Source organism: Lampris incognitus, chromosome 2 (genome assembly GCF_029633865.1).
Source record: "Lampris incognitus isolate fLamInc1 chromosome 2, fLamInc1.hap2, whole genome shotgun sequence".
In the NCBI taxonomy this organism is placed as follows: domain Eukaryota; kingdom Metazoa; phylum Chordata; class Actinopteri; order Lampriformes; family Lampridae; genus Lampris; species Lampris incognitus.
This window is the reverse complement of record NC_079212.1, coordinates 135,624,560-135,650,891: the sequence shown is the minus strand read 5'-3', so window position 1 is coordinate 135,650,891 and position 26,332 is coordinate 135,624,560. Positions and strand designations below refer to the sequence as shown.

The 26,332-nt window shown below is 44.6% G+C and overlaps 1 protein-coding gene across 2 annotated transcripts in view; it reads right to left on the bottom strand.

The window, feature by feature from the left end:
* Window positions 1-25,753, bottom strand: part of sypl2a (synaptophysin-like 2a) — a 33,410-nt gene extending 7,657 nt beyond the window's left edge. The window contains exons 1-3 of one of the 2 annotated variants that reach the window (XM_056275146.1): window positions 25,551-25,753; window positions 25,230-25,304; window positions 82-200 (exon numbers count right to left, since the gene is read on the bottom strand). In XM_056275146.1, coding sequence (XP_056131121.1) covers window positions 82-200; window positions 25,230-25,304; window positions 25,551-25,565 — 209 coding nt within the window. In that variant the 5' untranslated portion in view covers window positions 25,566-25,753. Of the gene's footprint in view, window positions 1-81; window positions 201-21,196; window positions 21,296-25,229; window positions 25,305-25,550 lie in introns of those variants that run through there. The other variant, XM_056275147.1, reaches the window with a different exon arrangement.
* Between the last annotated feature and the right edge of the window lie 579 nt (window positions 25,754-26,332).

Sequence of the window (26,332 nt, the reverse complement as noted above, 5' to 3'; positions counted from 1 at the left end):
TTGCATCTTAATGGGAAATTCTTATAATACATGGATATGGGGGGTGTTTACAATCTCTCTGCACGTGCTCCAGTGTTCTACCTGAATGGGTAACCAAAGGCAGGGTTGACATCCTTTCCCTCCCCTTTCACACATTCGACTGTGAAGTGGGTAGTCCCAGAATAGCCTCCGGTAGTGGCAAAGGCAAAGATGGCAAATACCTGTCAAAAAAAAAAAGAATGGGAAAACAGAGAAGGAGCAGGTACAGAGAGAAGAGGCACAGATAGAGGTTGATGAGGCAGATAAAGGACAAGGGGAAAAAAAAGACTAAGGTTAAGTAGAGCATAAAAGGCAAGACAAGTTTCTGATAGAGACAAATACCATACGTTGTTATTGGAACAAATAGGTTCCTAGTGATAATCAAGTTTAACATCCCATTGTGTAGATCAAAGTTTTCCTCACTTGTTAGGTATGTAGGAGAGGTGCAATTTATCTAGTATACCCATATAGGAGATAGAGTTGCACCACATGCTGTTTCTTCCCTATTGCCAAATAGACCAAGTTTTAGGTTGATCACAACATAGTAAACCACTGTTTTCTCTAAAGCACAATGGGGGCATGGTTCATATGGCCAGATGTACCAGCTCCTGTACATTAACAACCATTTATAAGGTAGTACCTTAAAGTAAGTTTGCAAGAACTCTGAGCCTGGCCCAAAAACCTACTTTGTCAATGTTCGACAGGAAATGGGCACTTCTGCAATGGTTAGTTTGCTATTCATGGCTAGCGCTGAAATACTAGCCTCTACAGAGTTGTAATGGACTTCAGGGTCAGAAAGAAAAGAAACTAACTTCTTCACTGTGCAAAAGTGAGGAGGAATGTTTGCTGAACTTCAAGCTTTTCGTTAGCTAAGTCCAGAAAAAACACTCTTTCTATATCAGCTGTATCCTCATCTTGTGCTACAAGATGAGGATACCCCATACTCTTTCCATCACCCTCCTGCCCAATCGAACTTCACCTTTCCATGCGGGAAACTCCCTGCCTACAGAGTACTGAGAGAGCAAACAAGCAAAGCCCTACCAGTCATAAGGCTGAAAATATTATGATTTAACATCAGCTAATCCCGCTCTTCACAAAGTAGTAAGGTTCCGTTGAAGCAAACATAGCTGGATATGTTTGAAGACACTGGGTTATTTCTGGTGAATACTCGTTACTAAATGCTACTAAATGCTCAAGAGCCTTAATAATAGTTAAAATTCCATTCAGTTCATGGATCTGGCTCTTTAAAGAGAAAGCTCTCCAGCACACTTCAATGTTGTTGAGATCCTGGTTACTGTCGTTACTTACTATTTTTAAAGGTAGTATCCTAAAGACCATGCTGAAATAGTGACACAAGGATTAGGGGCAGACTCAGAGCCTGGGGGGATCTGATACAGTGTGACACTGTTAGAATGTCCAAGCATCACTTCGATCTTAAAATTACTCTGCTCTTGCCACTTGTGTTTCAGCCCCACTCTCTCCTGGTGGAAAACATAAAACGTTGAATGTGCTCGCTACAGTTTTATTCCGTCATTTAGAGAGGGCATGTCACATTAATGTGACAACAAACCACTGAGTTAGTAGAAATGGCATAATGGAATGAAAATCTTGTGACACTTCCAAATTTTCTCTTATCATTGATACAGATAAAATGTATGGGTGGTGCACGCCTTTTGTGTGCAAATATGTACAGCAGTCCAGCTAGTCAACCTCATTTTCAAAGAGGAATAAGTCCATACATCATTAGTCTACATCACAGAAAGACTAGTTTTATTAGAGAGCTTAAACATACACTTTTTACATTTTAAATTAATGCAAAACACCCCAAAAATGTATATTACATTATCATATCTAGCTTGTTTCTGGATACTGTATGTCTATTCTGAATTACATTCTGCCTAATTGTATTTACAATGCATCCGGAAAGTATTCACACCCCTTCACTTTCCCCACATTTTGTTATGTTACAGCCTTATTCCAAAATGGATTAAATTCCTTTTTTCTCATCAATCTACATACAATACCCCATAATGACAAAGTGAAAAAGGTTTTGTAGAAATTTTTGCAAATTCATTAAAAATAAAAAACTGAAATATTGCATGTACATAAGTATTCACACCCTTTACTCAGTACTTGGTTGAGGCACCCTTGGCAGTGATTACAGCCTCAAGTCTTCTTGGGTATGAAGCTACATGCTTGGCACACCTATATTTGGGGTATTTCTCCCATTCTTCTCTGCAGATCCTCTCGAGCTCTGTAAGGTTAGATGGGGAGCGTCGCTGCACAGTTATTTTCAAGTCTTTCCAGAGATGTTCAATGGGGTTCAAGTCTGGGCTCTGGCTGGGCCACTCAAGGACATTCACATCCTTGTCCCGAAGCCACTCCTTCGTTGTCTTGGCTGTGTGCTTAGGGTTGTTGTCATGTTGAAAGGTAAACCTTCGCCCCAGTATGAGGTCCTGAGTGCTCCAGAGCAGATTTTCATCAAGGATCTCTATGTATTTTGTTCCATTCATCTTTCCCTCGAACCTGACTAGTCTCCCAGTTCCTGCCGCTGAAAAACATCCCCACAGCATGATGCTGCCACCACCATGCCTCACTGTAGGGATGGTATTAGCAAGGTGATGAGAGGTGCCTGGTTTCCTCCAGACGTGACGTTTGGCATTCAGGCCAAAGAGTTCCATCTTGGTTTCATCAGACCAGAGAATCTTGTTTCTCATGGTCTGAGAGTCCTTTAGGCGCTTTCTGGCAAACTCCAAGCGGGCTGTCATGTGCCTTTTACTGAGCAGAGGCTTCCGTCTGGCCACTCTACCATAAAGGCCTGATTGGTGGAGTGTTGCAGAGATGGTTGTCCTTCTGGAAGGTTCTCCCATCTCCACAGAGGAATGCTGGAGCTCTGTCAGAGTGACCACCGGGTTCCTGGTCACCTCCCTGACCAAGGCCCTTCTCCCTCGATTGCTCAGTTTGGCTGTGCGGCCAGCTCTAGGAAGAGTCCTGGTGGATCCAAACTTCTTCTATTTACAAATGATGGAGACCACTGTGCTCTTCGGGACCTTCAAAGCTGTAGAATTTTTTTTGTACCCTTCCCCAGATCTGTGCCTCGGTACAATCCTGTCTCGGAGGTCGACAGACCATTCCTTTGACTTCATGGCTTGGTTTCTGCTCTGACATGCACTGTCAACAGTGGGACCTTATATAGACAGGTGTGTGCCTTTCCAAATCATGTCCAATCGATTGAATTTACTACAGGTGGACTCCAATCAAGATGTAGAAACATCTCAAGGATGATCAGTGGAAACAGGATGAATCTGAGCTCAATTTTGAATGTCATAGCAAAGGGTGTGAATACTTATGTACATGCAATATTTCAGTTTTTTATTTTTAATAAATTTGCAAATATTTCTACAAAACCTTTTCCACTTTGTCATTATGGGGTATTGTGTGTAGATTGATGAGAAAAAAAAGGAATTTAATCCATTTTGGAATAAGGCTGTAACATAACAAAATGTGAGGAAGGTGAAGGGGTGTAAATACTTTCCGGATGCACTGTATATATGAATAAATACATTTAGGCATAAATATAAATGGGAGCTGAGATTAATTGAAACCAATAAGACTCTGGCACTCTTGGTAAAAAAAAAAAAAGTCAGCTCCTAGAAATGTCTTTGCATACCTATCAGTTGTTAGTGTACATGCAAATTGGAGGAATGGGGTGAGGCAAACTTATCTAAAATAGGGACAAACTCCCACATTTACTCTGGCATAATGAACTGGTGAGACTTTTAGTGTTAAGCTTACTATGTCAGTTCTGAAAATAGCATTTCTGAATGTGTAATGTTCGTTTTCTTTTGTGATTCTTGCGTGTAAAGGAAAGACCATATGCTCTTCAGATATTTCCAAATTGTATTTTTTCTTTTTTGCGCATAACACCCAAAATAAGCCAACTTCATATGATCTTTTTGAGGTGTCAATTATGCTAATAGTCTTTTCACTAATTGCACAGTGTACTCAATCAATCAAACAATCAATAAGTTCATTTGTCCCCAGTGGGGCAATTAGTTATGCAGAAGTGGGACAAATACATTTGGCACATAAAACACAGGGCGAAAAAATAAAAAACAAAACACAAAGACCAAAAAACATAAATACACAATACTCAGTCAATTAAAAAGCTTAAAAAAACTAAGTTAAAACATAATGCAAATAACTACCTTTTCCTCCAAGAGTTTAGGAAGGAGAGGGCAAAGGGTATAGAGGAGTGTTTGTATCTGTTGGTTTTAGCTAGTGGAAGTCTGAGGAAGGTACCAGAAAACTGAAACTGTTGATGTAAAGGATCAATCAATCAATCAGACATGATGGATTCTGCATTCTTATGTAACTGTTTGTTGTGATGATCCTGCAGTTTCCTGTGCAGTGCCAGCTATTTTTGCTGCAGACATTAACCACCTTATTGAGTACATTTACTTAAACATTCAACACATACGTGTAAGGACAAATTTGGTTGTGATGAAGAATGTTTGTTGATTTCACTTATAAAATTCTTAAGTTTGAGAAATTTGAGAGAAGTTAAGAGAATTTTCTTTTAAGAGGAAGAAGAAGAAAAGGAAGAAGGGGAAGAAGAGGAAGATAAAGATGGAGGAGCAGTAGAAGAAGGAAAAACAACAATTTAGTTTTGTGTAGCGCCTTTCAAGGAACCCAAGGACGTTTTATACTGGATAGCAAAAACAAAACAAAAAAGATTAAAACAAAGATCAAAAGACTACAGATCACAAGCCTTAGTAGAAAGATAGGTTTTCAGTTGTCTTTTAAAATTGTCAAAATAAGCAGCATTGCAGAGCTCTCCTGGAATACAGTTCCAAAAGGGGGGGGGGGGCTCCAACACTAAAGGCTCTACCCCCAAAAGTCCGCAGGCTGGTATGGGGGACGGAAAGCAGGCCCGTACCTGTGGACTGCAGATTCTGGGAGGAAATATAGGGGGTGAGGAGGTCTGATAGGTACTCGGGGGCATTGGCATGGGGAGATTTATAGGTGAGGAGGATTTTTTTAGAAATATGGGATTTGACCGGGAGCCAGAGAAGGTGGACAAGGGTGGGAGTGATGTGTTGCCAGGGCTTGGTGTGGGTGAGCACCCTGACAGATGAATTCTGCACATACGTACTAGAACACTCTACTACTACTACTATTACTTTTGGCTTCTCCCATTTGGGGTCACCAAAGCGGATCATCGGTTTTCATTTCTTCCTGTCCTCTGCATCTTCCTCTGTCACACCAACCACCTGCATGTCCTGTCTCACCACATCCATAAACCTCCTCTTTGGCCTTCCTCTTTTCCTCTTCCCTAGCAGCTCCATATTCAGCATTCTTCCCCCAACATACCCAGCATCTCTCCTCCACAAATGTCCAAACCATCTCAATCTCGCCTCTCTTGCTTTGTCTCCAAACCGTCCAACCTGAGCTGTCCCTCTAATATACTCATTCCTAATCCTGTCCTTCCTCGTCACTCCCAATGAAAATCTTAGCATCTTCCACTCTGCCACCTCCAGCTCCGCCTCCTGTCTTTTCGTCAGTGCCACTGTCTCCAAATCATATAACATATAGCTGGTCTCACAACCATCTTGTAAACCTTACCTTTAGCTCCTGCTGGTATACTTCTATCGCAAATCACTGCTGACACTCTTCTCCACCCACTCCACCCTGCCTGCACTCTCTTCTGCACTCCTCGTTACTTTGGACAGTTGACCCCAAGTATTTAAAGTCATACGCCTTCGTCACCTCTACTCCTTGCATCCTCACTATTCCACTGTTCTCCCTCTCATTCATGCATATGTATTCCGTCTTGCTCCTACCGACTTTCATTCCTCTTCTCTCCACTGCATGCCTCCACCTCTCCAGGCTCTCCTCAACCTGCACCCTACTCTTGCTACAGATCACAATGTCATCCGCAAACATCATAATCCACGGAGACTCCTGCTTGATCTCATCCATCAACCTGTCCATCACCATTGCAAACAAGAAAGGGCTCAGAGCCGATCCTTGATGTAATCCCACCTCCACCTTGAACCCATCTGTCATTCCAACCGCACACCTCACTACTGTTACACTTCCCTCATACATATCCTGCACCACTCCTACATACTTCTCTGCAGTTCCTGACTTCCTCATACAATACCACGCCTCCTCTCCTCTCTCTCTCTCTCTCTCTCTCTCTCTCTCTCTCATTTTCTTCTTTCATCAGCCCCTGAAAGTACTCCTTCCACCTTCTCAACACACTCTTCTCACTTGTCAGCACATTTCCATCTCTATCCTTGATCACAATACATAGTAGAACACATATGCTGCAAAGCCCTAGACAGGCTTCAGTCTGTCTAGGGCTTTGCTAGGTACCCTAAACAGGACTTCATTGCAATAATCCAGATGTGAGATGATGAAAGCATGGATGAGGTTCTCTGCCACGAGTCTGAGAGTAATGGCTGGAGTCTTGAGATGTTTTTGAGGTGAAAGAAAGCAGATCTGGTGTCAGATCTGATGTGTGACTGGAACAAGAGGGTGGAGTCCAGAATGACAGCAAGGTTGCGGACTTCTGGGATGGGAAGATGGAGAAGCCATCCATGTTGGAAGCCACAACCATGAGCTCAGTCTTTTTTTTTTGCCCCCCCCCCAGTTGTTTGCCCCCCCCCCCCGTTGTACTTGGCCAATTACCCCACTCTTCCGAGCCGTCCCGGTCACTGCCCCACCCCCTCTGCTGATCCGGGGAGGGCTGCAAACTACCACGTCTCCCCCGATACATGTGGATTCGCAAGCTGCTTCTTTTCACCTGACAGTGAGGCGTTTCGCCAGAGGGACGAAGCGTGTGGGAGGCTCATGCTATTCCCCCCAGTTCCCCCTCCCCCCTGAACAGGCGCCCCAATCGACCAGAGGAGGCGCTAGTGCCGCGACCAGGATACATACCCACATCTGGCTTCCCACCCGCAGACACGGCCAATTGTGTCTGTAGGGACGCCCGACCAAGCCGGAGGAAACATGGGGATTCGAACTGGCAATCCCCGTGTTGGTAGGCAACAGAATAGACCGCTATGCCACCCGTGCACCCCCATGAGCACAGTCATATTGGTATTTAGCTTGAGTAGACTTGATGACACCCAGATTTTTATTTGGTGGAGGCAGTTAACAAGGGATTGTGAGAGGGAGCTGAAAGGATGGTCTAGTGCCGAGATAAAGCTGCATGTCATCAGTGTAGCAATGGAAACTTAATCATCCACCACGTAGTGATGGATGATCTGAACGAGGGGGGGGCATATAGATGGTAAAGAGGAGGGGTCAACACATGGAGCCTTGTGGCACACTTTGGTTGACTGAGGGTAGAGTGGAACTGGAGTCTCTGATGGTGACAAGCTGGTTCCTGTTGGTGAGATATGACTGGAACCAGGAGAGAGCTACACAGTGAGGCCTAGGTATTCAGATAAACAGTTGAGGAGAATGGTGTAGGAAACAGTGCCGAAGGCTGCAGAGAGGTCCAGGAGGATGAGAACTGTTTGTGTCCACAGATTTTTGAGTGGTTGATCTGTTGTATGCAAATATGCACAACCCATTCATCAACCCTATCTTTCAAGGTCCCTAAATAAGTTTACTTGGGGAAAAGACTAGCTTTATTTTTGGAAAACATGAAATATACACTTACTATAAGCCTACATGTAAATAATGCATACTCATATTTTGATTATTTACAATATAGCTTACTGCCTGCCTTTGAATACATATACATACTAGGGGTCGACCAATATGTTTTTTTTTCCTACCGATACCGATTATTGGTAAGTTATGGAGGCCTATGGCCGATATTTGGGGCCGATATTCAGTTACAGTAAATGTAAAAAAAATTTCAGCCAAAATTTACAGCAACAAAAAGCCCAACACAAGGCTGCCTTTAAATGAACATATGTTGCCAATTTTCTTTTTTTTTTTAACATGGCGATGCTGGTCACATGGCTTGGGTCCTGGGCTGTTCCGGTGGCTTCTGGACACTGCTTGGCATCCTACACATCATAATCTTCATACTGCCTGGTGCAGTCTTGGAGAGGATCACTGATTTCACTAAGAAAGCCCAACTATCTCAACACCACAAAACCAAAGAAAGGCAGACAAGGAAGTTTCAAAACTTACAGCGACGAACCAACAACACTAGCCAAGCAGATATACTTACCTGGAGACAAAAGACAGAACATCCCACACAAAACGGAACGTAGAACAGATGGATCAAGAATCTGTCGGACAAGGTACTTTCCCCAATCAGAGAAGGAGGTCTTATCCAAAGGACTGAACTTTGCCATGACACCCAAAAAACTACCTATAGTTGACCTCATCACATCCACAGAATCAGCCATAAGGAAAAACAATCTAACGGAAACCGAGGCGGAACAGCTTAGGTTAACGGTATCAGCAGCTCTGTCCAATGCGAAACTCCCTCCTTCCAACCTAACCACGGAGGAAAGGAAAGCCGTGACAGCCCTGAGCAAGGATGAAAACATCACTATCCTTCCAGCAGATAAGGGGAGATGCACGGTTATCCTCAACACAACAGACTACCACGCCAAGATCACGTCATTACTCAGCGACACTGACACCTATGAACCTCTGAGACGCGATCCTACTAGTGGTTACAAGAGGAGAATAATAGAGTACCTACAGAAACTACACAAAGGAAGAACCATTGATCGGATACAATACCACCGTCTCTACCCACAAGATAACATTCCATGCATATATGGACTCCCTAAGATCCATAAAGACGGAACCCCCCTCAGGCCAATCGTCAGCAGCATAAACTTGGGTCACATACAACATTGCCAAACATATAGCCAACATCTTGACCCCTTTAGTGGGCGAAACACCTCACCACATCCAAAACTCCATTGACTTCGTGGACAAGGTCCAAGGTGTAAAACTGGAACCGGAAGAAACCATGGTTTCCTACAACGTGACCTCGTTATTCACCTGCATCCCAACCATGGAGGCTTTGGAAACTGTGAGGCAACGTTTGCTACGGGACGACACCCTCCACAATAGGACCAACCTCAGCCCAGACCAGATTTGCCAACTACTGGACCTTTGTCTGAACACTACATATTTCCAATTCAGGGGTCAGTTTTACAGACAGAAACACGGCTGTGCAATGGGCTCACCAGTATTGGCCATCGTGGCCAACTTATATACGGAAGAGGTACAACACAGGGCCCTGAACTCCTTCAGAGGAACACCTCCGAGCCACTGGTTCAGATATGTGGACGACACATGGGTCAAAATCCAAACACAAGAGGTGCAAACGTTTACCAAACACATCAACTCAGTGGACAAGAACATTAAGTTCACAAGGGAAGATGTAAAGAACAACAAGTTTGCCCTTCTTGGACTGTGACGTCCACATTGGGGAAGACAGGAGCCTCCACATCGGGGTTTACAGGAAATCTACACACACAGACCAATATCTACTTTTCGACTCACACCACCCTCTGGAACACAAACTGGGCATCATCAGAATTCTGCAACACAGAGCTGACAATGTGCCCAGCGGCACTCAGGCCCAACGAGAAGAACACGAACACCTGAGGGGAGCTTTAAAAACCTGTGGTTACCCCAGTTGGACCTTTGCGAAAACTGCAACACGTTCCAAAAAGACCAACGAGGTGAGCGAAGAGGAGAAAAGGAACAGAAGGAATAGCACAGTCATCCCGTATGTTTCTGGGGTCTCCAAGAAACTCAGGAGAATTTTCAACAAACACCGCATCCCGGTATACTTCAAACCTAGCAACACACTCCGACAAAGACTGGTTCATCCCAAAGACCGTGTACCACACACCCAAAAAAGCAATCTGGTGTATGCTGTACAATGCAATGAGGATTGCACTGACCTATACATAGGAGAAACCAAACAACCACTACACAAACGGATGGCCCAACACAGAAGGCCAAACTTCTCAGCACAAGACTCAGCAGTCTATCTACACCTAAAGGAGAAGACACACTCTTTCGAGGACAGCAACGTACACATTTTGGACAGAGAAGATAGATGGTTTGAAAGAGGGGTGAAGGAAGCCATCTATGCGAAACTGGAAAAACCATCCCTCAACAGAGGAGGAGGTCTGCAACACCACCTATCTCCCACTTACAATGCTGTCCTTTCATCTCTACCCAGGAGACTCAAGAAGCCTAGCCTCCAAGAACAACAGTCGGTCACTAACGGCTCCAACGACTCTCATGACCACTGAATAATGAAGTCGAAACCAACACCCCCAATGGCCGTTGCTGCTAAACAAATGCAAATCAATAGCTCCGATGGCGACGGGCGCAGCTGGACATCAGAGCACAGGAGAGCCATGCATATCAATAGCTCCGATAACGACGGGCGCGGCCAAACATTGGTACACAAAAGGGCCACTGATATCTATGGCTCTGTTAGCGACGGGCGTTGGTAAACATCGGGACACAAAGAGCCATGGACATCTATAGCTCTGACAACGACTTCAAAGAGGATAAATTCTGAGTCTCATCACCAGCCAGTCAGACTAGCTTGGTCTAGTCAGAAAGGCATGAACTGAGGAAGCCTCTTGGATGAGAGGCGAAACGTCTTCACGGATATATACCAAGTCCAATTGCACTTGATTCAACTCCTTTGGATAATCTTCATACATTTTATAATTCTATTTTAATTGTGTTATCCTCTTTCAATGTTGTATTCTGTAAATTGTGTAAACACAACATCCATTGGACTTTGTCCATCTTGGGAGAGGGATCCCTCCTCTGTTGCTCTCCCTGAGGTTTCTTCTTATTTTTTCTTCGTGTTAAAGGTTTTTTTTTAGGGAGGTGTTCCTTATCAAATATGAGGGTCTAAGGACAGGATGTTGTGTCGCTGTACAGCTTCTTGAGTCAAATTTGTGATATTGGGCTATACAAATAAAATTGACTTGACTTGAACATATGTTTGACTTAATTTTGTGTAAAACAGAAACTATTTGAAAAAAAAAGGTGGTGCAGTGGTTAGCGCTGTTGCCTCACAGCAAGAAGGTCCTGGGTTTGAACCCTAGGGTTGTCCAACCTTGGAGAGGAGGGGGGGGGGTCATCCCAGGTACTTTCTTCTTTCCTCCCAATTTTCCCCCCTTTCCCCCCGCCAAATTGTAACTGGCCAATCACCCTGCTCTTTTTGAGCCGTCCCAGTCGCTGCTCCACCCCCTCTCTGCATCCCAGGTCCTTTCTGTTTGGAGTTTACATGTTCTCCCCGTGTCTGCATGGGTTTTATCCAGGTGCTCCGGTTTCGCCCACCATCAAAAATACATGTGTGTTGGAGTTAATACTCCTGTCTGTGTCCCGGACAGAGACATGGCAAAATGAACTGGAGTTGGTCCCTGGGCGCTGCACGGAGGCTGCCCACTGCTCCTACCTACACAGCTAGGGTGGGTTAAACGCAGAGGAAGAATGTCCTCACAGAGATCAATAAAGTAATAAAATAAATAAAAATAAAATAAAGTGCATGATGTTCAAGGCGCTAGATAACAATCTGAGTGGAATTCTTTTTTAATTAAAAACAAATAACTTCCAAAACATGAAAATGGAATGAATTAAACTGCATGGACAACGGAAAGTAAACTTTGATCAAACTGAATAATTATATTATTAAAATAACGCCACATAAATTGGTTAAAGTGCTCCCAGCAGGCTTTGACTGAACTGAAAGGAAAAATGTACATTAGTGTCATTATTTTCCCTTTCTCTTATCTTTCAAGTGATAGTCTGGGTTTTTTGAAGTAGAGTTGTATGAGGTACTTATCGATAGTCAGTGTATTTATTACCTGCAGTAGATGGGAGTCTGTGGCTCCCAGTTTGGAGATTCAGCAGGAGTAGCTGGCATGGAAGTTGAGGAATGGGACACGGACAAAAAGCATTTTAGCTACTTAAGAAAAGACTCACCTAAAAAAAATTAAAATCCGTTTAAGTGTGCGCTATGTTTTGAATATTTTCCCCGATTTATCTTGCCATCAGACTTATTTTCTTTTCTTTTCTTTTCTTTATTTACTTTCATGTGGAACTACAGTCTCTCAGCTGCAGAATATCAGTATTATTTTGCATACAGTGCATCCGGAAAGTATTTACACCCCTTCACTTTCCCCACATTTTGTTATGTTACAGCCTTATTCCAAAATGAATTAAATTCCTCTTTTTTATCATCAATCTACACACAATACCGCATAATGACAAAGTGAAAAAGGTTTTGTAGAAATATTTGCAAATTTATTAAAAATAAAAAACTGGAATATTGCATGTACATAAGTATTCACACCCTTTGCTATGACACTCAAAATTGAGCTCAGGTTCATCCTGTTTCCACTGATCATCCTTGAGATGTTTCTACATCTTGATTGGAGTCCACCTGTAGTAAATTCAATTGATTGGGCATTACTTGGAAAGGCACACACCTGTCTATATAAGGTCCCACTGTTGACAGTGCATGTCAGAGCAGAAACCAAGCCATGAAGTCAAAGGAATTGTCTGTCGACCTCCGAGACAGGATTGTATCGAGGCACAGATCTGGGGAAGGGCACAAAAAAATTTCTACAGCTTTGAAGGTCCCGAAGAGCACAGTGGTCTCCATCATTCGTAAATTGAAGAAGTTTTGGATCCACCAGGTCTCTTCCTTGAGCTGGCCGCACAGCCAAACTGAGCAATCGAGGGAGAAGGGCCTTGGTCAAGGAGTTGACCAAGAACCCGATGGTCACTCTGACAGAGCTTCATCGGTCCTCTGTGGAGATGGGAGAACCTTCCAGAAGGACAACCATCTCTGCAGCACTCCACCAATCAGGTCTTTATGGTAGAGTGGCCAGACGGAAGCCTCTGCTCAGTAAAAGGCACCTGACAGCCCGCTTGGTGTTTGCCAGAAAGCACCTAAAGGACTCTCAGACCATGAGAAACAAGATTCTCTGGTCTGATGAAACCAAGATGGAACTCTTTGGCCTGAATGCCAAACGTCACGTCCGGAGGAAACCAGGCACCTCTCATCACCTTGCTAATACCATCCCTACAGTGAAGCATGGTGGTGGCAGTGTCATGATGTGGGGATGTTCTTCAGCGGCAGGAACTGGGAGACTAGTCAGGCTCGAGGGAAAGATGAATGGAGTAAAGTACAGAGATATCCTTGATGAAAACCTGCTCCAGAGCGCTCAGGACCTCAGACTGGGGCGAAGGTTTACCTTTCAACATGACAACGACCCTAAGCACACAGCCAAGACAACGAAGGAGTGGCTTCGGGACAAGTCTGTGAATGTCCTTGAGTGGCCCAGCCAGAGCCCAGACCTGAACCCCATTGAACATCTCTGGAAAGACCTGAAAATAGCTGTGCAGTGACGCTCCCCATCTAACCTTACAGAGCTCGAGAGGATCTGCAAAGAAGAATGGGAGAAATACCCCAAATATAGGTGTGCCAAGCTTGTAGCTTCATACCCAAGAAGACTTGAGGGTGTAATCGCTGTCAAGGGTGCCTCAACCAAGTACTGAGTAAAGGGTGTGAATACTTGTGTACATGCAATATTTCAGTTTTTTATTTTTAATACATTTGCAAAAATTTCTACAAAACCTTTTTTACTTTGTCATTATGGGGTATTGTGTGTAGATTGATGAGAAAAAAATGAATTTAATCAATTTTGGAATAAGGCTGTAACATAACAAAATGTGGGGAAAGTGAAGGGGTGTGAATACTTTCCGGATGCACTGTAAGTGCACCTATGCAGCGCATGTTACTACGCAGCAGAGCAGCAGAATCAGATGGACGTTCTGCGGTTGAGAATGTAGTTCCACGTGAAAGGGCCGTCTGACACGTTCATACACAACACTGACAATAACACTCTGTATGCAACCAAAATATCACATATTAGCTTTTTTCTTTAACCCTAGTTACATTTGAAGGTTAAGAAACTGTGTTCTCTGTTGTCAAGTTCATGTCGGACCGAGGTTATGCTCTTTGGTGTGTGCGTGGGAGGGGGAGAAAGACGAACACGCTAACGTTATGGAAATTAAAATGAACTAGTTCATGTTCACGTTCGTATTTTGAATTTTACACTAAGTTCAGGTCATTTATTATTTTTTTTAATTTTTATTTTATTTTAAATGAGCTGCTCTGAGCTTTAAGAGCCTCCTCCTATCCATCCATCCCCATCCTGCAATCACTGCCACCAGTGCATAAGTAACAATGCGTCCCTAATAGGATTTCGGCATTGCCAACCGACCTTGTCATCTGGGAATAATGATGTTGTATACGACATCAAAAAATGTTGTACGTGATACCATGTTTTAATAACCACCGCTCTTTTAACAATGCATTACCACCCAATGTCGCCGTCAGAATATGCTGTACATGATACCACGTTGAGTCAGAATGGATTGTCTCTTTGTTGTGGTGGAGAAGCTTGCGTGGTCCTGAGATCCCAAGAGCAATGCTGTCTGGAGCTATGCTCCTGGTAGGTTCACCCATGGCGGTAAGGTCATGGGGGAGGTCCCTGACAAACAGCAATCCAACCAAGACCTCAACGGTGGAAAAACCAAGACCTCAACTGTGGAAAAGGCGGAGGATGATGGCTGACTTTAGGGAAGCATCACAACAGTTGTGAAGGTGGATGAAGGCTGCAGCAGAAGTGGGCCCCTAGTCGTCTTGGACTCCATGCTACTGGATCCTGGCTCAGATCTGTCAAAGACCGTGTGATGCCTGTCTATGCACTAGTCTTCCCACGTTAAACAAAGTCACGCACAGGCGTCCTCAATAAGGGAATCCACCCTAACATCCCGGATTAACTCCTATGGTGACAACAAGTGGCGACGGGGGCAGGATTGTGAGATCTGGATCCCCTAGTCATGAGCCGGCACATCAGGTGGTCAGTGCTAGATTCAGTCGCTGAGCTCTTGGAACGAGGTAGAAAGAGCCCTTCGGTAGCTGCACCCACGGCTGAGCAGCCCTCTTTAGGATCCGCTCTGCTCACCCCACCTGGGGACGGAGCTAGAAAAGATGCCCTAAAAATAGCCTGCCTCAAACCTCCTGACTGGATTACCACATCCAGAGGGATCACCGCATGTGGTCAGGAACATGAACTTTGGAGCCTGGAATGTGCGCACACTGATAGAAAATGCAACCAGTGACAGGCCGGAGAACCGCGATCATCACTTGAGAACTGAAGAGATGCCGGATTGACATAGCTGTCCTTTCTGAAACCCAACAGGCAGACAAAGGACAACTGAAGGAGGAGAAGGGCGGCTACACTTTTTTCTGGAAAGGAAAAGCTGCTGATGAGCCAAGGATCCATGGTGTTGAATTTGCCATCAGGAACCAGATCATCAGCCACCTGTCTGAACTTCCTGTGGGGATCAGTGAACATCTCATGACCATCCATCTGGTACTTGCCAACAACCAGATGGCAACAGCTGCGAGTGCCTATGGCCCTACTACTTTGGACTCTGAAGAGGAAGTAAAAGAGACCTTCTATGCCTGCTTAGACAAAACACTGTCAAGAATCCCCAAGGAGGATAAGATTATTCTCCTAGGAGACTTCAACGCCAGGGTTGGCCGGGATCAACACCTCTGGAGGGGCACTATAGGAAAGGAGGGCATCGGAAACATCAACTCCAATGGAGTTCTGCTTCTTAGCAAATGTGCCCAGTACAACCTCACCATCACTAACAATCTGTTTCGCCAGAAAAATAAATTTAAGGCATCTTGGAGACACCCCCGCTCCAAACAGTGGCATCTCCTTGACTATGTCATTGTATGAACCAGGGACCACTGGCACATGAACATTGCAAAGGCCATGATCAATGCAGATGACTGCTGGACAGATCATCACCTCATCCACTCCATGATGTCCATCAAACTCAAGAGGAAGAGGAGGGTTAAAAAGAAGCAGATCTGGCCAAGACTGAACCTTGAAAGCCTGAATCAAACTGCCACCCAGCAGCAACTTCAGGCCTCTCTTGGGGAAACCCTCCAACAGGAATATCCAAGTGACACTGAGAAGCACTGGAGCCTGCTCAAATCCACCATCCTCAACACCTGCAAAACCACCCTTGGGTACAAGTCCAGAAAACACCAGAACTGGTTTGATGAGAATGACACAGAGAAAGAACAGCTTATCTCCAAGAAAAGGAAAGCCTTTTGTGCCTGGCAAAATGATGTAACCTGCAAGGCTAAAAGAGTGGCTCACTCCAGAGCCAAAGCAGACATCCAGAGATGGGTGAGGGACCTTAAGAACTCTTGGTGGACAGAAAAGGCTCTGGAAATCCAGTGACCGGCAGACTCAGATGACACCACAGGCCTTTTCAGCGCTACTAAGGCCGTCTATGATCCAAGCAACCGTGGCTTAAACCCCCTGCACTCAAAGGACGGACAGGAGCTGCTTAATGACAACAAGTCCATTAACGCCCGATGGAAGGAGCACTTCCAGGAACTCCTCAACCGCAACTGTACAGCTGAATCAGACATTGCCAGCCACATTCCCCAGAGTCCCATCAGAGAAGACATTGGGGAACTTCCCACCATGAGAGAGGTTCAAGATGCCTTCAGGAGCGTTAAGAACAACAAGGCTGCTGGTCCCGATGGGAACTGTGGAGTACAAAATGTACTCCATATGTACTCCGTATGTACTCTGTAGTTTTCCACTTCTCTGTGTGTATGAAACTTCTCACTCACTGCAGACACACATACCCATTGTTCTCATGCGTACCTTCCATAGGGCCACATAGCTACTGTTATCATGCTTGCCTCCCCGTTGCCGCATCCCAGGAACGGCCTGCTACAGCAAAAGACAAGTGCAACAGACTTACAGACACTCACGAGGCACAGAACGTGATTAACGTAGATGTTTCCTGCATTCCTTTGTAAGATTACACCTTAGTTGGTGCAAGAAACAGTGTTTTTTTATAGAACAGTCTGTCGCGTCATACACTATCTCCAGTTCAGAGGCAGAGCATATTCTCACAGACGAACCTCTGTGTGGCCTTATGTCTCTCCGTCTGCAGATGCATTAAAGATTCTCCGTTTGCTTTAATATTTGTCCGATGATTATTCTCCCCAGAGGTTGCTGGGGCAAGAGCCCATTAAAGGATAAAGGAAAATCCACAACAGATCCCAGCTGAAATTTTAAAGGAAGGTGGACCAGAGTTCCTGTACCACATCTACACCCTCTTCCTCAAGGTCTGGGAAAAATAACTTCCATCAGAGCTCAGGGATGCTCTAATAGTGGCCATACTCACGAAAGGGGACAAGGCGGAATGTGAAAACAACAGGGGCATCTCACTCCTGTCAACAGGCAAAGTCCTCGCTCGTGTCCTCGCAAACTGACTGCTACCACTGGCTGAGAAGTATTCCGAGAATCTCAGTGTGGCTTCCGCCCATCCAGAGGTACAGCAGACATGATATTTACAGCATGTCAACTCCAGAAAAAATGCCATGAACAAAGGCAGCCTTTGTACATGGCTTTCAAAGACCGGACAAAGGCTTTTGACTCAGTAGACCGCCAGGCTCTGTGGAGCATACTATCAAGATATAGCTGCCCTGACAAATACATCAGAATATTGAGCTTTCTACATGATAGCATGTCAATTATAGTGCTCAGCAACAGCAGCTCTGAGTCAGAGCCCTTCACTGTGGAAACAAGGGTCAAACAGGGATTCATCATCACACCCACCCTGTTCGCCATCTTTATTGCTGCCATACTCCACCTCATTGGCAAAGAGCTGCCACGGGGGATCCCAATCCTATACAGAACTGATGGCAGGCTCTTCAACCTTAATAGGTTCAAGGCCAACAGCAAAGACTACAACACCACCATCATGGAGCTTCAGTGTGCAGATGACAAAGCCATCACAGCACACTCGGCAGAAGACCTCCAGGACATTATGAATGCCTTTGCCAAGGAATACAGAGCCATGGGTCTAGCACTAAACATCAAGAAGACCCAGATCCTATATCAACCTCCACCAAACCAGCCATCAACCCAGCCTACCATAAAAGTGGACAACAAAATTCTTGAAAATGTTGACCACTTCCCCTACCGGTGGCACGGTGGTGCAGTGATTAGTGCAGTCACCTCACAGCAAGAAGGTCCTGGGTTCGAACCCTGGGGTGTTGGCCAACCTGGGGGGGGGGGTGTCATCCCAGGTCATCCTCTGTATGGAGTTTGCATGTTCTCCTAGTGTCTGCATGGGTTTCTTCCGGGTGCACCGGTTTCCTCCCACAGTCCAAAGACATGTAGGTCAGGTGAATCGGCCATACTAAATTGTCCCTGGGTGTGAATGTGTAGGCCCTGTGACAGACTGGCGGCCTGTCCGTAGTGTCTCCCCACCTGCCGCCCAATGACTGCTGGGATAGGCTCCAGCATCTCGTGACCCCACTTGGGATAAGCAGCTTGGATAATGGATGGTTAGACTTCCCCTACCTTGGCAGCCTTCTCTCCTCAAAAGCCGACATCAATTCTGAGGTCAACCATCACTTGAGTTGTGCCAGTGGCACCGACGTCAGACTCAGGAAAAGATTCTTTGAAGACCAAGACCTAAAGGCCCAAACAAAACTCCTGGTCTACAGAATTGCTGTTCTCCCCACCCTGCTGTATGGAGCAGAATCATGGACCACCTACAGCAGGCACCTGAGAGCCCTGGAACAATATCACCAAAGATCCTTACAAAAGATTCTGAGGATCAGCTGGAAGGACAGACATGCCACCATTGGCGTTCTGGAAGAATCCAACATGACTAGCATAACCACCACAATAATGCAGCACCAGCGCCGATGGACAGGCCATGTCATCCGCATGTCCAACACACATCTCCTCAAACAGATTCTGTACTCCCAGCTGAAGGAAGATCAGCAAGCTCCCAGTGGGTAAAAGAAATGTTTCAAGGACAATATCAAGACCAATCTGAAGAAATTCAACATCACATCAAGCAACTGGGAACACATTGCGCTGGATAGGCGCTCCTGGAAGAAATCCCTGCAGGAAGGAGCTGCATGTCAGGAAATGGAACTCCACTGTGCCGCCGAGAAAAAGCGACAGCACCGCAAGGAGAGAGAGGAAAAAGGTTAAACCACCACCACTTTCCCCTGTCCACACAGCACCAAAATATGTGGATCGCGAATCGGTCTCTACAGCCATCCGAAGACCAATAAGTAGACAACCCAATGGAGAGAACAGTCAAATTTGCTTCGAGTGACTGCCGATGATGATGATTATATATATATACACACATATATACACACACACATATTTAAACTGAGACAGAGATGCTATTTTTGACTCAGATGAATCAAGTAATAAAGGAACATTACTGCCAAAGCCACAGAGAGTTGAATCAAAAAGGATGAGGATGTGCACATCCTTGATAGGGAGGAACGCTGGTTTGAATGGGGAGTCAGAGGCCATCTATGTGAAGAGGGAACAACCATCCCTGAAGGGGGGGCTAACAGTACATCTGTCGCCATTTTACAATGCTGTGATTGCAACTACTCCTCAAAACTCTGTGAACAGTACACATGCCCATTGTAACTCTAGTTAATGGTCACGGCAATTTGCATATGAAACTGTCGTTATGCCACTATTGTTTATAAGGGTGGGGATACATGCAGTCAGATGAGACTGAAGAGGCCACTTAGATGAGTGATGAAACATTTCTCTCAATAAATGTTTTGTCCAGAAGAACTGAGCATGTGCATTAAGACATTACTGCCAAAGTGGTTGGCATAGCATTTACTGCTAGCCATGGAGCTGCACTTTGTCTAGTTCAAGCAATTGATTAATTCAAAGGGGGGGGGGGGGAGAAAAAATTGAGCGATCTTCAAAATCTGGGCCTCATACCAACACCTCATAGCAATAGGAGATGTCAGTTGAGTGGAAAAGGATATTTGGCGGCATGACATCAATGCGAAACAAAGACACTATTGGGGGTATGAAATGATGCAGACTGAACACAGAACAATAGTCAGAACAAAAAAAGCGTACCTATACTTTGGGTTTACATGTTCCAGGTTCTCGTTTTTTTTTTTTTTTTTTTTGTACTCTTTTTAATTTCCATATTTCTTCAGCTGTTCCATTATAATTGAGCTTTACAAACACAACACTCCCCTTCAGTGCATATATGCAACCGCTACATCAGCAGACACCAATGCACAGAACAGCATCAACAAAACGTACATGCGCACAAACACATACGAGTGCAAGCAACAGACTTTACATCTACAATGGTTTGAATGCCCCCCCATGGATCCTCAACAGGATTGTTGTCCTCTAAATGCACAGGGCAAACAAGATTGAAAACTCTTCACACTGTAGAGTATATTAGGCCTCAATGAGAACTACACACACACACATATGCACACACAGCAATGGACAGCAGTATTTAGCTGGCTCCAAGTCCATTAACATTTTGGGGAGCAGGTTTCATCTTTCAGGTGTCTGTGGAACTCTACAACGTCTCTCAGCTTTCAGCAGCCTCGTTTGACCCACCTCCTCACCCTGTTCCAGCAAGGCCAACAGCCTCTTGAGACTTCCCCAAATAAACACTGTGGCCAGTGCAGTTGTTTCACTGACATGTTCAACGCACCTCACCCAACGTATGCCTGACGGAGACTTCCTTTGTCACCATTTATCAAAGAATAAGAACAGGGAGGGGCAGAGAGAATTGAAATCTAGTCAAAATTACTTTGAAATTGAAATCAATACTTTCACAATCCTTATTCTTATACAGTTCATACACTCGACTATAACAAAATGCAGAAATAGTTATAGAAGAGACCATCATGACGCACACACATACAAACATTCATACAATGCATCATATTAGAGCCGCAGACAACTTGCCACATATTTGGAAAAAATATGACATTAAAAGATGTGTGACTTCAGTATTAACCGAAGTTTCAATAGATAAAGCACAATTTACTCTAACGCACTTGAAGAATGTCCACACCCGGTCCTAATCAGGACTGTGTGGGTTTGGTTTTATCACAATGATTAACTGGCGTCTCACTGGCAATGTAAACAAACGATCCAACAGCATGGTGGTTACTGAAAGCTAGTTAGTGCTCTGCTAGCAACGGCAGCAGCAGAAAGGAACGACATGTTTTTTATTCCCTTTTTCTCCCCAATTGTATCCGGCCAATTACCCCACTCTTCTGAGCCATCCTGGTCACTGCTCCACGCCCTCTGCCGAACCAGGGAGGGCCGCAGACTACCACATGCCTCCTCCATACATGTGAAGTCGCCAGCCGCTTCTTTCCACCCGACAGTGAGGCATTTCGACAGGAGGACGTAGCACGTGGGAGGATCACGCTACCCCCCCAGTCCCTCCTCCCCCCGAACAGGTGCCCCGACTGACCAGAGGAGGCGCTAGTGAAGCGACCGGGACACATACCCATACCCGGCTTCCCACCCGCAGACACGGCCAATTGTTTCTGTAGGGACGCCCGACCAAGCCTTAGGTAATACAGGGATGCGATATAGCGAGCCCCGTGTTGGTAGGCAACGGAATAGACCGCTACGCTACCCAGACGCCCATAGGAATGACATGTTTGAACCAGCAGATACCGATTTTCCTCAGGATAAACTAGAGGTCCCACCATAAGAAAACAGACAATTTCACATTTGTCAAACAGACACAGAATGGTAAGGTACAAGGTGGAGAGTACATGGACACTATGCTTATGTTATACAAGATACAACAGTCTTTTCTGTGTTTTTTCAATGTGACTGCATAGTTACAGTATGGAACAAGCGTGACTGCGCCACTTAATGTTTTTCCATTTATTTCCTTTGGGGCTTGCCATAGATGTGCACTGCATGTGTGCATTCCTGTTGGTTGTTGTGTGTGACAGAATAAAATGTGCTCTCCCTCACATCAGTCAGCTATTTCTTAGGTGTTAAATTAGATGAATCCAAAATATTTGATTACAAATAATTCCGAGCTGCATGTTGGCAATCATCTTTCTAGCTCATTTTAATAACCTTGTGTTTGTAATGTTTCTTCTGTTCTACGATGTTTGCATGTTTATCACTGAATTTACTTGAATATCAAAGATGCAAGCATCAGTAACTACCTTGCTGGAGTGGGGTAAAAATGTAGCTGGCTTAAGTGTCTCTCTAATTCTGACTTGGTACAATAAGTCCCTGAAACTACCAGACATCAGTAACATCCAAATAAGTCCTTATGCAGTAATCTCTTATTAGTAAAGGCTAAAATTGCTCTTCCTTTTGCAGTCAGTCATATGCATGACATTATAGCTTATAATAAGAAGCTGATAAGCAAATATGTTTTCAGGGCCTTTAATATTGGTATAAATATCTAGTGTCGGGCGTCCGGGTCGCATAGCAGTCTATTCTGTTGCCTACCAACACGGGGATCGCTGGTTCGAATCCCCGTGTTACCTCTGGCTTGGTCGGGTGCCCTACAGACACAACTGGCCGTGTCTGTGGGTGGGGAGCTGGATGTGGGTATGTGTCCTGGTCGCTGCACTAGCGCCTCCTCTGGTCGGTCAGGGTGCCTGTTTGGGGGGGGAGGGGGAACTGAGGGGAATGGTGTGATCCTCCCATGCACTACATCCCCCTGGTGAAACTCCTCACTGTCAGGTGCAAAGAAGCGGCTGGTGACTCCACATGTATCGGAGGAAGCATGTGATAGTCTGCAGCCCTCCTCGGATTGGCAAAGGAGGTGAAGCAGTGACCGGGATGGCTCGGAAGAGTGGGATAATTGGCTGGATACAACTGGGGGGGAAAGATGGGGAAATTAAATAAATAAATATCTAGTGTCTTCTGGGTAGCATAGTGGTCTATTCCATTGTCTACCAACACGGGGATCTCCAGTTTGAATCCCCGTGTTACCTCAGGCTTGGTCGGGCGTCCCTACAGACACAAATGGCCGTGTCTGCAGGTGGGATGCCAGATGTGGGCATGTATCCTGGTCACTGCACTAGCACCTCCTCTGGTTGGTCAGAGCGCCTGTTCAGGGGGTAGGGGGAGCTGGGTAGAATAGCGTGACCCTCCCACATGCTACGACCCCTTGGCAAAACTCCTCACTGTCAGGTGAAAAGTAGCAGCTGGCGACTTCACATGTATCAGAGGAGGCATTTGGTAGTCTGCAGCCCTCCCCAGATCGGCAGAGGGGTGGAGCAGAGATCGGAATGGCTCGGAAGAGTGGGGTAACTGGCCGGATATATTTGGGGAGAAAACGGGGGAAAAAAAATCCAAAAATAATAAATAAAAATATCTTGTGTCTTGTCTCCCACATACGTTGTTGATGTCAATATGACACACGGACACTGGCTAATGTCTGTATTTACAGGCTGTGGAGAGGAGTCCTGTGTTTGACATTCAGTAATATTAATTGTAAACATTTTCTAAAAGCTTTGGCGTGTGTCTGTGTGTATGGGTGGTGTTGGGGGGGGCAGGGGGCAAACAAACATGACGAGTTTCTGTAAAAGCTGCACACCACTGACACCTCGCTCCCTATAAATTCTGAATACATTTATTTCATATAGCATACTTCATGCATTGTGCTTTAATCCTACAATCAATATTATGAGTACTAAGCAAATTTTCCCTGAACTCCCTCCCGGTGCAGATTTCTTGGAGAGTGCCGTGTTGCAGCAGCCAAGAGGATTAACTGGTTTCCCGAGAGCTGACCACTCCCCTGAATAGGGAATGGCTACTTGGCTGTAAAACAGCCAAGACTAAGATATGACAAAGTAGAAGCCTGGTCATAATAAGTCAATACCATATGAAGTCTTAACAAGTGCTTCTACTCTGCTCCCTTTACAAGACTTGGGAGCAACTCCCTGTGATATCCTTCCTTGACTAGCAAGCTCAATGGAGAGAGCCAATCTGCCTTAAGCAGAGTCAAACTTTACAACACAACATAAGGCCTTTTGTAGGGCCACTCCAATTATAGACACCTTAAATACAATCAGACCTACAAATTACAAGTTGCCATGACGTCATGCATGAAACATTTTAAACATTAAACCAGCAGAGGTGATTACTGTTGTACCCTTGAACTTTTTTTTTTTTACAGGGTTTAACACTAACCTGTAAAACAATTTATCCCCACTCAGTGCTACAAAGATAAATACACAAGACACAGAAAATAGAAAAATACACTGAAAGTTTAGGGTTTTTTCATCTGAGCATATGTACTCAAAAATCCAAGCTCTTTGTGTATCAGTTGCTGGCATCCTCCACATCTACCAAACCAACCAGCTTGTCGGTGACTTATCTGCATCAGCACAAATTTCACACAACTTGTAAACTGCTTTCTTTTTTGGGCCTGCTTTCTCTGGAGTAGACTTTTTTTTATCATTTCCTTACAAGTATATCATCACCTTAGCAGCGCTGCAGATTTTTCAGAATTCTTTCTCATAGCTACCTGTATTGTGATTCAAATATTTAATCCCAAACATAACTCTGAGAAGCTGCTGCCATGGAGCAAAATCACCTTTGAAATAAGAGACAAGGCCACCTGGCTCAGGTCCTAGGCTGTTCTGGGTGTCATCTGGACACTGCTTGGCATCCTCTTCATCGTATTCTTCATATAGCTAATAATTCCATTATAATTCTGTTATCCTCTTTCAATGCTGTATTCTGTAAATTCTGTTCTGTACACACGACATCCATTGCATGTCTGTCCATCTTGGGAGAGAGATCCCTCCTGTTGCTCTCCCTGAGGTTTCTTCCTATTTTTTCTCCCTGTTAGACGTTTGGTTTTTTTAGGGAGTTGTTCCTTATACGATGCAAGGGTCTAAGGACAGGACGTTGTATTGCTGTAAAGCCGGCCGAGGCTAATTTATGATAATGGGCTATACAAATAAAACTGACTTGACTTGACAAACAGCTTTGAAAGAAAAAGACTGCGACAGGTAAAGGAAGACCGAATGCTACACGCCTTCTCAAGACTATAGATTCAAATCACAGTTTAAGAATAAGGAGAGGGGCGAAGAGAGGCAACAACGATGCGTACATTATGTCTAGCAATCGGGAATATGGAGCGGTTGCTCTATAGCAAGCAGTTACACTACAATGAAACAATATCCTTTACGATGACAAATGCGTGGATCACTGCCGATGGTACAAAATGGTCTAGATGAAATGCATAACGTGAATTTGTCTTTATCCAAACTCGTTTTAAAAACAACCTTGTAATTATCTTACCCATTCCAAGACTCGAATAAAGCCCAATGGTTCTTTCACAGGTCCAAGATCCAGAGAGAATCCTGACACCAATTTCTGGGAATAAGCAAATAAACAAATCACATGAAAAAAGGGGTAAACCCAGGGGAGTTAAGCCCAAGGAAAAACACGTTAACCCCCCACCCATATAAACAAGCTGTCTGCATTCAAAACTGCCAAATCGGTAACCTATTTTCACCTTGTGGTTAACTTGCCCTGCCCTTGGTAGCCAATACGCTAAACTGCTAGCTATGGATATGCTAACGCTAGCCCGTGTCTACACACTGTTGCCAACAAACCCACCTGAACAACGTCCATTGATACTCGCAGAAAAAAGACGAAAATCTACGTTAATTCTTTTTTTTTCAAGCCAAATGTATACCGTTTTCTATCAAACTAAATCGCAGTAACTCCTTTTGCATCGGGCGGAAAAGGCATAGGTTTCAAACGTTAACAGCACGCAAAGCAGCAGGCAGGCTACCGTGCCGCTGTCAAACTTTCTCAACTCACCGTCACTCCGCGGCGGTCACGTGACCCCGTCAGTCACTTCCTCCTTCCAGAGAAGAACGCCTATACTGATATTGGGACGTTCCAGTAGATTAGCTCCACGTATTAAACTGGCTGTGAACAATGAGTTGTCTGGCAGGTCATTTCAGTGAGCAAGTAACGTCTCACTCAAAATCTGGCAGAAAATTGTTAGGTTTACTATGTATCTTGAGAACTCTCTCTCTCTCGCCCCCCCCTCTCGATAGATAGATAGATAGATAGATAGATAGATAGATAGATAGATAGATAGATAGATAGATAGATAGATAGATAGATAGATTGTAGCGATCGGGGAAGAAGAGAATGCAGTCAGGAGAGGTTTGCGACAGAAGGGTACTAGCAAGAATTCAAGGGAAGGTTTACAAGATGGTTGTGAGACCAGCTATGTTTTTTTTTAAATAATTCTTTATTTCAAACTGTCAACATACATAATAACAAAAGCAGACAACAGAAACAAATGAATAATGGGAAAAAATACAACAATGAGCAGTGTAAATAACATCTAGGATAGAGAGAAAGAAAAAATAAAGATGCGAGTA